This window comes from Lethenteron reissneri, chromosome 11, assembly GCF_015708825.2.
Source record: "Lethenteron reissneri isolate LAM-NWPU_2019-01 chromosome 11, ASM1570882v1, whole genome shotgun sequence".
NCBI lineage: Eukaryota > Metazoa > Chordata > Hyperoartia > Petromyzontiformes > Petromyzontidae > Lethenteron > Lethenteron reissneri.
Genome location: NC_083789.1, coordinates 1,439,135 through 1,453,057, shown reverse-complemented (window position 1 = coordinate 1,453,057; position 13,923 = coordinate 1,439,135). Strand labels below are relative to the sequence as shown.

The 13,923-nt window shown below is 53.4% G+C and overlaps 1 protein-coding gene across 1 annotated transcript in view; it reads left to right on the top strand.

Moving 5' to 3' along the window:
* The window catches only part of LOC133341183 (tRNA (32-2'-O)-methyltransferase regulator THADA-like), a 70,950-nt gene that overhangs the window by 32,251 nt on the left and 24,776 nt on the right, over positions 1 to 13,923 (top strand). The window contains exons 15-21 of the mRNA XM_061549637.1: positions 2,068 to 2,172; positions 2,437 to 2,634; positions 2,933 to 3,083; positions 3,948 to 4,347; positions 4,650 to 4,895; positions 5,960 to 6,191; positions 6,687 to 6,890. Coding sequence (XP_061405621.1) covers positions 2,068 to 2,172; positions 2,437 to 2,634; positions 2,933 to 3,083; positions 3,948 to 4,347; positions 4,650 to 4,895; positions 5,960 to 6,191; positions 6,687 to 6,890 — 1,536 coding nt within the window. The remainder of the gene's footprint in view (positions 1 to 2,067; positions 2,173 to 2,436; positions 2,635 to 2,932; positions 3,084 to 3,947; positions 4,348 to 4,649; positions 4,896 to 5,959; positions 6,192 to 6,686; positions 6,891 to 13,923) is intronic.

Below are 13,923 nucleotides of genomic sequence, written 5' to 3'. Positions count from 1 at the left end.
CTAGGCCACACTGGGTTTGTGCATCACGATTTTCTTGCGTTATGGGCTCACTGAGCAGTCCCGTTGTGATGATGTTTAAGTGTGTGCGTGCTTGTCTTGTGTGTGGAGAAGAGAGGTGAAATCTTGAATGTGTCCTGTGGTTCACACCCAGTGATCCGACTGTACAGATTCTCTAGGCTGTGCTCTGTAGCTCTGCGACGTGTTTGTGGGTTCTGCTGGACGTCGTTCGGCACGATGTCCAACATTTCGCTGCACGCGCTGGGAGATTCGTCTTCAATTCATTTCCTAAAGAAGCTCCCGGCATGTGGAGCGAAACGTAGGACAACGTGCGGTACAACCCGAAAACACATTGAAAAATGACTCTTAACACCCGTGGCTTCTTCACCTTCCCAGAGGATGCCCTGATTGGTGGATCCAGTATCACTGCGGACTAAGGGCTTTGAGATTAGTTATTCGGCCATGGTGACCGTTAGACCAATAGAGACTTAATGGACTAGTAATACAAATAAACAATTCAACAATTGTGATAATGTTAAATTGGTGTTGGCCAAACTCCCAAGGTTTAAATCTGCTAATCTCACATAATTGCCTATGTTCAAACACATCTACCTGTCAGCTGGACAGTTGCTTTATGAGTGTGCAAATCGAGAGATTTCTCTTCTTGCCATGTAATTGTGACTTCTCTTTGTAATCGTTGTCACGGCTCTGTTGGTCGATGAATGTCTCTTGTCTTTATACCGCCAGGGGACAAATAATCAATAGCGGTTCTCTCAATGTGCAGTTGTGCAAGGGCACTGCCATCACTGATGATGTGAGACATCCGCCATCTGGTGGCAAAATCTGTAAAATACATCTTGTGCATGAGCATCGGGATCTTACCCAATTTAGGACACAATTCTTAATTAAAATTGCACCGAAAGAGGTTACATACATATTACGTCTGATTTACTCTATTGAAACACCCTCCGTATAACAAAGTTACTGGAAAAGTGCTTTGTAAGTAAACATTACATTAGGATGTATTGGTGGTAATCGGTGGCGCTCATTAGCACGCACATGAGTGGCGATGCGCCCCGTTTGACCACAGTCTCACACACCCCATTCCACTGGCACATCCGAGCCAGCACGGAGGCCATCACGGCATGGGTGGTTTTCCATTACTCCTTTGCCGTGCCAGGCAGTGTGTGTGAGCGCGTCATAGCAGTTTGTGTGCGCGCGTGCAAGTGTATGTGTGTGTGTTTCACTGCATCATCTACACGCAACTCGACTCGTTCATTGCTTGTGACAACGCCACAGTGGCTAGGAGATGTTAACTACCTCGCATGGTACGCAGGAGGTGTGTGGGTTCAATCCCTACCCTGACGCCTGCTGCTATGTATTTGGAGTCTGCGTGTCTCTCTCCCCGTGGTCGCGTGGATTTTTCTCCGGGTCCTCCGGTTTTTCCCTCCACATTTAGAATCAACATTTCCACCCGATAAGCCACTTTGTTAAGCTATCATTTGTGGCCAGGTCGCTTCTGAAAAAGAGCTGCATAGCTCAGTGGGCCTGACCTGGTAAAATAAAAAAAAGAGTTTAGTTTAGTACCACGGCTCGGCTGCTGCGGTGGAAAAACAACCGGGCGCCTCCCGAGCCGTGCCAGGCTGGCCCGGCATGGCCCCGGCGCGGCTCCTTCGTGCCCAGTGGAAAGAAAGTGTGTTGATGTCTGTTCGGCTGAAAGCAAGTGTGTTGATGTCTGTCCGGCTGAAAGGCTGCCTGTGCTGTGTGTGTGTGCAGGGTGCTATAGACGGGTGCTGCCTGTGCTGTGTGTGTGTGCAGGGTGCTATAGACGGATGCAGCCTGTGCTGTGTGTGTGTGTGCAGGGTGCTATAGACGGGTGCTGCCTGTGCTGTGTGTGTGCAGGGTGCTACAGACGGGTGCTGCCTGTGCTGTGTGTGTGTGCAGGGTGCTATAGACGGGTGCTGCCTGTGCTGTGTGTGTGTGCAGGGTGCTACAGACGGGTGCTGCCTGTGTTGTGTGTGTGTGCAGGGTGCTATAGACGGGTGCTGCTTGTGCTATGTGTGTGTGCAGGGTGCTATAGATGGGTGCAGCCTGGGCTTTGTGAAGCTGTGCGGGGCACTCAGCAGCCACCCCAGCCCTGCCTTGCAGAACATTCCCTCCATCCTCTTGGAAGAGGTGAGACTCCATCTGTCACCAAATCTTCCGGTAGCGAGTCGCACAGTCTCATATTATTACATCTGAAATGTCTAAGTGAGATTTCCCGCTCAAATAATCATCGATACGGTTACCGGTGCTGGGAATTCAACGTTCTCGTGGCAGGGGCAAAGCCCATCCGCAGGACGACTGACGTGCAAGCATTTCTCAGCGGGCCGGCTCTCCCTCCCTCTCTCTGTCGCGCGCTTTCCGCCGCCCTCGCGCACCGCGTGGGTTTCTTCGCAGGCGCTGGCATGCGTGGGCACCAGCTCGTCGGTGACGCGCCGCGCCGGCGCGCTGCCGCCCCTGGTGCTGGGCCTGGTGAGCGGGGAGTGCCGCTCGCGCGGCCACTGCCCGCTGCTGCGCCGCGCGCTGGGCGCGCTGCTGCGGCTCGCCGCCCGGCCCCTGCCCGCCGCGATCGACCCGACGCGCGACCTGCCGCAGGTGCGTCTGACGGCGAACGCCGATGGCGTTGGTGCCACCGCCGACCAAATCTAGTTCGCCGACGTCGTCGTCGTCATCATCGTCCCTCCCCCGCACCTCCGATTAGCACGGCTGGCTACGTACGATGCGAAAGAAGTTAAACGTACGTACATAAGGCGTCGTCGTTATTATTATCGGCAGTGATCGATCCACTGCTGGACAAAAGCCATCCCAAGCTGAAGCCATCTCTCTGCCGCTGTTATACACTCAGCGTTGCACTCCGCCAATCGTGACGCGGATCTCCCGTGTCGCCCTGTAGGTGCACGCGCTGCACATCCTCCAGGCGCTGTTCCGGGACTCCTCGCTGGGTGCCGCCATGATGGAGTCCGCCGGCGGCGCCGCCCTCCTCGCCATCCGCAGCCTCAGCTCCCCCAGCTGGGCCGTGCGCAATGGGGCCATTCAGCTGTTTGGTAAGGCCTGACGGACTTACGACAAGATCGCGACTCGAACCCCGTTGTCCTCTCGGTTGTCACCCGGCGGGACGAGGAGCCCTTTCGGGATCTCTCTCGCAGCCCCTTCGTTTTGGAGGACGGCCCGCCTCTGAGATCCGTTCTTCACGGCGAGCGATTGTCGAGGGTGGGGGTGAGGGGTTTTCTCCTCGCTGTTGGGCACAGTCGCTGCCTGGCTGCCTCGCGTTCCAACTCGGTGGGACTCGGCCCGGTAGCTTCGCGTGCCGTGCTGCCAAATTCAACGTAAGTATCTTGATCTGAGAGTGGACCAAAATCAAAATAGTGAAATAAAGCAGTGGACAAGAGCAGGTTTGGATGCTTTTGGAAGTCTGAACTTGATAATCAAAATCAACACAGCAGTGTGCCTAAACAGGAATGCTTTCATTCGTGTGATTTTGCCTGCTCTTACACACGGATGAGAAACATGGACGTTGATGAAAAAGACGGAACTAAAAGCGATTCCGCTGCTGCGTGGACAGAGGCAGCTGAGCGGATTTAAGAAACCCGCCCCATTGTTTCGTCTGCCGCACCGGGAGTAGGGAGTTGAACCGGCAAGCTCTGGTTTGCAATTCCAGCGCTCTCATCGTTGCACCATGACCACGCCCTTGTCCGTTTTGAGACGCTAGACGATTGTTGGGTGAAGTAAATGAACGTGAGCTCGTCATTGCCACTTACGCAATCGCCGCCAACGCGGAGCAGCACGCCTGTCGTGCCAGCCCATCCCCGGGCGGGCACCTGCACATCCGCCCACCGTCTTGCGACGGTGGCGGCAGCATCCCTAAATCACCTGCCACTCGATTTTCTCTCGCCCGCGCGTGCGCCCAGGGACCCTGGTCGGGCGCATGCTCGGCCAGATGCGGACGCACGACGAGCACTCTCCGCAGAACGCCGTGACGGCCGGCGAGTTCCTCCGGCACTACCCCGAGCTGCCCGCCTTCCTCCTGAGCGAGCTGCGCGCGGCCGCCGCGCCGCTCCTCGGGGGTCGCGACCTCGAGCTCCTCGTCGCCGTCGCCGCGGCCTCGGGCGCTCGTCCCCCGGCGGAGGCGCTCGCCCCCGAAGGCCGAGCGCCGGCCGGGAGCGGCGCCACTGAGGGCGCCGGTGGGGTCGGGGGTCGCGGGCCGTGGGAGGGGAGCCGTCCGAGTGGGCGCCTCCATCTCTCCCCGTCTCTTCATCCCGTCCTCACCCTCCTCTCCAAACTGCAGCCAGGTGGCGAGGACTCGCACAGGTAACTGCGATCGCGTTGGGTGCGTGCGCATCGGCCTGCTGATGTTCCGATGCGGTTGATGTCAAAGCCAGGAGGTGCAATGGCATTGTGGAATAAAATAATAAAATGCATGATGGCCAGAATCATAGGCAGAGGAGATGAGAGACCAGATGATTAAACTTTTTTTTTTAATCTAGCATCTCATGTTTGTAAATTGAATCAGAAATTGCAACTATTAATGATCTACTTGTTATGAAATTGTTATTTTTTTTTACGCAGAGCTGTATTTGTTTATGAATCCCCCGTGTTAATTTTTGCTGCAGCTTGTTGTCCGAGTTCGTGGCCCCGGTCGTGGCGCTGGCGAGCGACCCCATCCACGACGTGCGGGTCCTGGCTGCCAAGACGCTGGTCGTCATGGTGACAAGGTCGCGACGCGCGCCGATGCTGATCGCCCTCGCCACGGCCCTGCCGGAGCGGTGGTGCCCCCTGGCCGTGCCGCAGAACGCGCTGCACGGGCGCTTGCTGCAGATGCTCGCCCTGCTCAAGTGTCTGCTCAAGGAACGGGGAGGGTGAGCGTGAAAACGAACAAGAGCTCCCGAGCTCATCGGATTCCTCCAGTCTAACTAAATATTCTGATTAACAATGAAGGATCTTGCACGGTACTTGTAATCAACGCAAGCAAGCACTGATGGTAACTGCCAGGGCGAAGGACGATGAAGGAGGAGGAGGAGGAAGATGCGTATCAGACCAACGATGTCATCTACAGGTGGAAAAATATAAATCCATCAAATATATAAAACCACTGAACGTAAATACTGTAACATTAATATATGCAAAAATGACATCAAATAAATTAATGTTAAATAGGGATGAACCATGAAACTATCATTTTTAACTGAAGGTAAAATGTAATATAAATAATGCCGAAGGAATTGACTGTAAGCTTGCGTAAGTGAATATGCTTGTGATTCATATTTGGTTTCTGTCGGGCGAGCCTGAGGAGGTATCCTGCTAATTGCGGCTCTTTAGCCTCCGCCCCCCGGCACAGCCAAACAAATCTCGTTGTCACGTGGTGGACAAACGTTCCAATTCATTCAGTTTTTCGGCAAACTAAGAGCATGTTTAAAATCATCAACATTTTGCTTGTAATTCAATGAGCTGGCTTGCCAAATAACGGAATGGGATTAGTGCGTGTGCGCCCGTGTGGTAACCGGAGTTTACCGCACGGTGTCCTGGCCTAGCAGTAGCACGATTGCCGCTCAGTGAACATGTTCACGGTTCGAATCTGGCAAGCCGCCCTGGTTATTACTGCGGGTGGTTAAATTGGACATATTTGATATTGCCCACGCTGTCCGTCTTGTCAGATGACGACCACTCCATCTCGGTTAACCAGTGTGTTGAGGTACTTCCATTGATGGCTGAGCAAATTGACATCAATCGCAATCATCGCTTGAAAACTTGAAACACGGTGAGACTTTGCTGAATAAGCAAGCATAATCGTAAGAACAGACGCGGTGCGAGTCACTTCTCGCATGCAAAGCTCTCCGGGATGCCCCGGTGTAAATCACTATTATCATCATCATCATTCGCGTGTCGTTGCGTTCCAAGGCTCGACCTCTGTGCCCTTTGTCAGCGCCCTGGAGCAGCCGGTGCTGCACTCGCTGGTGGCCGCGCTGGCGTCGCGTCGCTGGCTGCTGGGCGAGGCGCGCGTGTGCCCGCTGAGTCGAGCGCTCGCCGTCAGGCTGCTGGCGACGCTGGCGCGGGCCCACGGCTCCCACCCGGGCATTGCGCGGCTGTCCGCATCGCTCCACGCCATCGCGCAGGACGAGCTCCTCCTTCTCCACCAGCCGGCGGCGGCTCGCGAGGTACGTCTTGTGGCAACGTGCGACCGGGTAGCACCAAGGGCTTCACTTCGCGGTCGGTATTTGCTGGAACGCCGCTCTGCCGGCTGGGAGTAACCCTAAGCATATCATCAGTCACGTATCCAACTAATATAGTGTTCTAAGGTATAAACTACTTTTATTTTACCAGGGAAGGCCCACTGAGCTATATAGTTATTTTTCAGAAGCGACCTGACCACAAATGATAGCTCAACTTAGTGGCTTATCACGTGGAAATTTCTAGCAGCCAAATACTCTAAACGCACGTTTCTAAATGTTGGGGGGAAACACCGGAGGACCCGGATAAAAATCCACACGACCACGGGGAGAGTAAACATGCAAATTGCAAATACACAGCAGCAGGCGTCACGACCTCCTGTATACCGGGCGAGGCAGTCAACATCTCGCCACCGTGGCCGAGTTGTTGACACGCGCACTGCGCGTCCTCGATCTCCGAGTCGGTGTCGGTGTCGTACGCAGATCGGCGCCGCCGCGCTGCGGGGCGAGCTGGCGGCCTTCGTCCTGACGCTGGCGCTGGGCGCCCCGGCCGGGCCGTGCGACGCCCCCGCCGTGCTGCGCCTGCTCCGCTGCCGCGACGTCGACGTGCGCCGGCGGAGCCGCGAGTGGCTCGCCGAGCGCGGACGGGGAAGCCACGGCGCCGACGCCGCCGCGCGCATCATGCTGGTGAGTGTCCGCCCGCGCGCCGATCGTTGCGTCTCTGTGGAGCATCCTGCGGCGCAGGCCAGCGTCGCGTCTTCTCATCCTCCTCCTTCGCGAGCTGCCTTTCGACTTGTCTCAGAGACGATGGGCACAATTGGATCTCTCTCCGCCTCGTGGCTTGTCTCTGTTTGTAGTGTTACGTAGAGACGCAGACGTCATCACCGGCTGACACGCGTGGACTGTGCGTGTATATTCACTTTGTGAACAAATGATTGACTTTTTAACTCCAAGCATTGTAAAAAACACGGATTCATTGATAAAAAACAATCCTAACACTCACGATACATACAAAGATAATGCATGTCAAAACACATTTTTTAGGTTTTATTCAAATGACTTGCGCATGCTATGCTCGCAATACATTTAGCTTAATGGAGCGGGAATAACTGTGCAAACAAGACTGAGCGAGCAAGAAAGAGTACAGCCAAGACAACAGCAACAAGACAGTAAACTTATTATTGATTGGCAACCTGGAATTGTGACGATGTATTGAATCACGGGAGGGAAGGTAAAAGAATTTCATGTCAGCAGTGAATGTGGACATGGAGTTAGAAGTTGTCATTCAAGGAGTAAGAAGCATAGAAAGAGACCCCTTTGAACACCCGAGCGTCATCTTTCATCTCCGCTGTCCACTCGTCTCTTCCAGCCCATCATTGAGATACAATTCGCTTTCCTCGTATTTGAAAGACAGTGGACGGAATCCATCCGTTCAGTGGAGTCGTGTTTGGAAAGCACTTGTCAAATTTTATAATTCTATCTTCCCGTCCGCTATTCCTATTCTGCCTTCAACACGGCTAGTGCTGGAAACCTTAATCACTATTCCATACGGTAATCACCCTCCTGGATTTACCACTACCACATCACAGGAATTTGCCCTCCCAAAGTCTTTAAACGTGGTTGGGAAAATCAGAATCGACATTCCAGCCTCTTGGCCTGTTCCACCTGCTGCCTGTCCTCCCCACGTCTGGTCCCATCATTTCCTCGACTTGCGTTGCTTTTGTAATCCCCACCTTGAAAGCAGGGAGTCTCGTACCCCGAATCCATCATCACCAGCCGGGTGGCTCAGCGGCAGAGCGAGCGGCTCACAATCACAAGCATGCGAACCGGTTGGGGGTTGGCTCTTGCCCATCATCCCGACAGGGTTGATAAAAATCATGAGTATCACATTGTGGGGAAGTAACACAACTGGTTATTCTATGGAGAGACTCTGGCTTTTTATTTGATTACAGACGTTATCACATTCGAGATCCATCACAGCTCTTGAGATAGCTTACGTCTCTATTAATTCATTCCTGATTATATGAAAACTGCTGCCATCATTTCCGTGCATAAAATGGCAAGCGCTTGCTCGATACTGCTTGCACACTCCCACTCTTTCTATAACCTCTTCTCATTTTATTAAATCCTAGACAGAGTCCCCGGTTCACATTTATCAAATAAGTAAGTCATAACATCTGATGTTGCGCACTCTTATGGGTCCAGTCCATCACGAATGCGCATGCTTGGTCTGCATGGCTCCAGTCCGCTCTGGTTTGTGCTCTGGCCAGCCCACTGAGACACTGTGAAGTCACCGCTGCTTTCGTGACAAGAACAAGATCTCGCATTGGTCTGCCTTAAGATTTCCTTCAACGCATAATCATATGGGCTGCTCCTCTCCCCCCATTGCCCTTCTCTCCAGCAAGCAAAGCTCATATTCTTAGTTATTTTCGGTAAAGTCACGTAGGTAAAAAAAGTGAAATTAAAATTTATAAAAACAATTATTTTTTTATTAATTTTACGTAGGTAAAAAAAGTGCAATTAAAATTCATAAAGAATTATTTTTATTAATTTAAATTTAACTTTTTTTACCTACGTGACTTTACCGAAAAAAACTAAGAGTATGAATCCTTGCAGTCACGAAAGCTTCAAATCAAGCAAAGCTCAGCCCTCGATCCGTGCAGCAGCCAGGCCCTGCCTGCTAATACATAATCGGTCACTCTGCTGCTGTCTCGCACTGCGGCCCAGGCCCATCCACACTGCTTACTCCCTCCCCCTGTTCAATTCCAAGCCCAAGATGTCTTGCCCTTTATCCATAATCATTTCCCAATGTCGAACCGCTCCCGCTCTATGTAGTAACTTTTATTGACTGTACTGTACAGAATCCCTCTGCTTTACATTACTCCATTACAACCCTGCTCTATATTCTCCTTCATGATGATTCCGTACTCCCCCTCCCCCTCCTCCTCCCCCTCCTCCCCCTCCTCCTCCCCCTCCTCCCCCTCCCCCTCCTCCCCCTCCTCCCCCTCCCCCTCCTCCCCCTCCTCCCCCTCCTCCCCCTCCTCCCCCTCCTCCCCCTCCCCCTCCTCCCCCTCCTCCCCCTCCTCCCCTCCTCCCCTCCCCCTCCTCCCCCTCCTCCCCCTCCTCCCCCTCCTCCCCCTCCCCCTCCTCCTCCTCCTCCCCCTCCTCCCCCTCCTCCTCCTCCTCCTCCTCCCCTCCTCCCCCTCCTCCCCCTCCTCCCCCTCCTCCCCCTCCCCCTCCTCCCCCTCCTCCCCCTCCTCCCACTCCCCCTCCTCCCCTCCTCCCCCTCCTCCCCCTCCCCCTCCTCCCCCTCCTCCCCCTCCTCCCCCTCCCCCTCCTCCCCCTCCCCCTCCCCCTCCTCCCCCTCCTCCCCCTCCTCCCCCTCCTCCCCCTCCTCCCCCTCCTCCCCCTCCTCCCCCTCCTCCCCCTCCCCCTCCTCCCCTCCTCCCCCTCCTCCCCCTCCTCCCCCTCCTCCCCCTCCTCCCCCTCCTCCCCCTCCTCCCCCTCCTCCCCCTCCTCCCCCTCCTCCCCTCTCCCCCTCCTCCCCCTCCTCCCCCTCCTCCCCCTCCTCCCCCTCCTCCCCCTCCTCCCCCTCCTCCCCCTCCTCCCCCTCCTCCCTCCCCCTCCCCCTCCTCCCCTCCTCCCCCTCCTCCCACTCCCCCTCCTCCCCCTCCTCCCCCTCCCACTCCCCCCTCCTCCCCTCCTCCCCCTCCTCCCCTCCTCCCCCTCCTCCCCCTCCTCCCTCCTCCCCTCCTCCCACTCCCCCTCCTCCCCCTCCTCCCACTCCTCCCCCCTCCTCCCCCCTCCCCTCCTCCCCCTCCTCCCCCCTCCCCCTCCTCCCCCTCCTCCCCCTCCTCCCCCTCCTCCCACTCCTCCCTCCTCCCCCTCCTCCCCCTCCTCCCCCTCCCCCTCCCCCTCCTCCCCCTCCTCCCCCTCCTCCCTCCCCCTCCTCCCCCTCCTCCCCCTCCTCCCCCTCCCCCTCCTCCCCCTCCCCCCCCCCTCCCCCTCCTCATCCGCAGCAGCAGCAGCTTCCCTCTCCGACAATGCAGCATGTTGAGGTGCAATGCTGGTCACGTGCTCTGACAAACCCACATTGTATTTTTGCATCATCTGCCCTTCTAAAAATCACTGTCGTGCGAATATTTATTAATATATAATCACGGCCCATGAAATGCATTGGGAGAATTGCTACAGTACCCTTTCCGAGGCTGATCCTGTCAAAATAATAAGTAGCACTTTTGTCTTTAGGGGATTCTGAAATTGAGCAAAGATGTTGTGCTCCTTACCGGATTCTGGCAGCAGAGTGGGGATATATTTGCTGAAAAAAACCCAATTTTTTTAAACACGCACATTTGCCAAAGTGTCGGTGTTCCCGAGCCAGCTTAGTAACTATGAGTGGACCAACGCCGGTGATTGGCGCGTGTACGCGGTGTAAATAAGCTGTCGAGTACAACACAAACATCACAGGGCCAGGAGGTGAAGACTCAGAGAACGTGGTTTGAGGTTGGCGAACATCGTCGTTCACTCGGCGCTCTCGGCTTGTTCACGTCCACTTCGCACAAAGTGGCTGCGCAATAGCTTTGGGGTTGCCTGCTCTTTTGCTTCTTTTAATAAAGTTTAGTAGTGCCAGTGCCAGTTGAGCAACCGATGTCGTACGGGGCCTGTGACTGGGAGGAAAGGGCTACGTTTTGGCAAGGAACTACAATGATCAGCGGTTGTGGTATAAAGTTATTTATTTTTCACCAATGTTTTCCCTTTTCCACTGTTGAAACAGCTAACACAGAATAGTCTGTGTGCATAATCTACATAATCTAGCTTTAAATACTTTAAACTGTCGGAGGACTGGGTATAAAAAAAAGCAATGTCCGAAAAAGCAATCTTTCTTGAGACATGTGGGCAGGCATTGCTGTGGGATTTCAGGTCTTGCTGAAATAATGCAATTAACAAAACGCTGTGATCCCAATTAAATAATTGGGATCACATATTTTCACTTTGCGTGCCTTTTCCATAGCAGACAGAAGTTGATGGTGGGGGGAGGGGGTACGGTAAGTTAGGAAATCACTCGCAAAAGATTACAACAGACCGAGATGAGATGTGATAGGCCAATAAAAAAAATATGTCGTTAATTTTCCACAAATAGTTCAGGGCCAAAAAAAGTCAGGGGATTGATGAGTGGAGAAAGGGCTTGTGGCTGGCAGTCCGGCGCACGCTTCATACTCGAAAAACGACGCAAGGAGGAGGTGGCCTACATAACAAAAAACAGTCACACAGAGTTTTGGCTTCTGCTGTTGTATTAAAGGGTTTTAAGCATTATATTTAGAGGCTTTGTATGAACAGCCCTATTCCCCTCCCCTTGCGACAATGTATATTTTTTGTTCCCAAAGAGTGGCTGCAACAAAACATCTCCAACCCAGATGTAAGAGAGAAAGAGAGAGAGAAAAAAGAACCGAAAAAAGAGAGAGAAGCTGGAATTCATTTGGGTGTTCATTATTCCTGCGTGGAATGCATTCCTCGCAACATCTGAGCTGGCATATTAAATACGTCGCTGAAATTCTAGCGATCTTAATCTAATACAAGGAGCTTTTTAAAGATTAATTGGCTGCAGTTTTGAGTAATAAGCTCTGCCTATGGGCAAGTTTGGCCATTTCAATGGTGCAGTCACCCCACCCACTCCTAGCCGGCTACCCATCCCATCACACTGCCCCTTCCCGGACCCCTCTTCCACCTCCTTGCCTCGACTAAGGAAAACCATCTGAAACTAATGCACGACTGCCATGCTTTTCCATGCCGTGTGCCAGCGCATTTTCAAACTGCTAGGTAGAAACAATTGACTAACAAAAAAAATAACGTCTCAACAATTTTTTTTTTCTCTTCCGAATTTCCTGTTACTCCGACTGCCAAGACCCAATGTACGTGTGCCGAGCCCAGAATCTGAGTTTCATTATTTAACAAGCGAGACTCTGTTACCATCTCGAGCAGGGCCCTCTGCTTCCGCGTCGGACCCAGCGTGCCTGCCCAGACCCCCAGCAGCCGCTTGTGGCTCTCGGCGGCAACGTGCCTCTACAATTAGTGCCCACTGCAGAGCTTGTTAACTGTGGATTTTGATCAGAATCAGAATCTCTATTGCATACCGGAGGACCCCGATGAGCTAAAAAATCATGTTTTTTCACAGATGTCCAGTCGGACAGATAGAGCGCCCTTTACGCCGGGATGTTTCAAAGGGCAGCCCAGTGGCAAGCTGTCCCCGTGTGGCGCAAGGTGACTCAGCACCTGGCCTGCAAATGGGCATCCGTCTACTAGTAGGGTGCGATCATTGCTATGTGTAATCCCAAATGAGTAATTGGAGGGTAATTTTTTTTCTAATTTGACGAATTTGGACCGTGACGCCTTTACGCAATGGCCTGCTTGTTTCGAACGGCATCAGGGAACCTTGGTCAGCCATCCGAGCCCTATCCAGGCTCAACCCTCCGTCGTCGCTTCCGAGATCGGGCGAGATTGCGCTCGATTACGGCTGACGTGCGCAGTCCCGGTGTCACGGTTCACGTGATTACACCTCCGATGAGCACGGTTGGCTACGTACAGTGCGAAAGACGTTCAACATGCGTACATACATGACGTGTGGGGACGCATGTAGTGCGTATGCATGTGTGTGAGCAAGTCGACGTTTTGCATTTTAATGGCACAAACGCAGCAATGAATCGGGTAAAACTCAGTGCTGAATGCCTGGTAACTATGTAGGGTGCCGTGGCTTATCGCACACAGGCCCGGTGAATCTCTGTGGGGGGTGGCCTTGTGTGTTTACTGCTGCACCAGAAGCATTTTAATTTTAGCGCCACTTTGGTAACTGACAGTGACACAGGGCCTCTTGGCGTTCACTACTTTGTTGTCCGCACGGAAGAATTTTAAACCCCCACGATACGTTAGAAATACGCTCGTACATACACTAAGTACGATTCGGGAATAGCTCGCGAGCCGCTGTCGTCACCCGGGTGTCGTTGGCTCGTTTTATCGCCAGGCATTCCCAAGCAATGCCCGTCGTGCATTTCACCCGAATCCCTGATGTGTTTTTTTTTTCCCCGTTCTTTTTGTGACCCGCTCCCTCACCCTTCATCCCGGCCGAGTTGGTCAGCCTGTGCAAATATTTATCCAAATCCGTGCCTAATTTGTACAAGCTTTGAGTCGACACAAGTGTGTTTTTTACGTGGGTAAACGTTGGTGTTTCACTTCCCTATTTCGCCTAATAAGTTGTGATAATAGAGCTCCTGTGTTCGTCAGTCGTGTCTGCTGCCGTTCACAAAACATCCCGTAGCGCTGGCCTCTCTGATTATTTAAGTAATTGACGACTCCACCGGTTATCGGTTCCATTGCTCGACTAATCCAATAGCACGAAAATAGTTACGGGAAATAAAAATTTATCTCACCAATGTTTCTACTTGTGCCGCTGGACGGGAGGTTATGGGCGGGGCTTGGTGACGTCGTCGGCGTCATCAGCTGACCTTCGCTGGGCGTGGCTCATTGGGGGTTTCCTGCCTTCGGGAGATGGGATGTCTGGGCGGCCGCCATCTTTGAAGGGGGCCGAGTGATCGACCATTACCTAAAAGTCAACTCCGACTTTTTGGTCGATCCATTTTAGTGACTTCTGCGCCTGTGAGACGCGATGGCTCCTAATGGGATCGTGCTGTACCGATGGTACGTATTGCCGTCCGGAGTATTATCATTC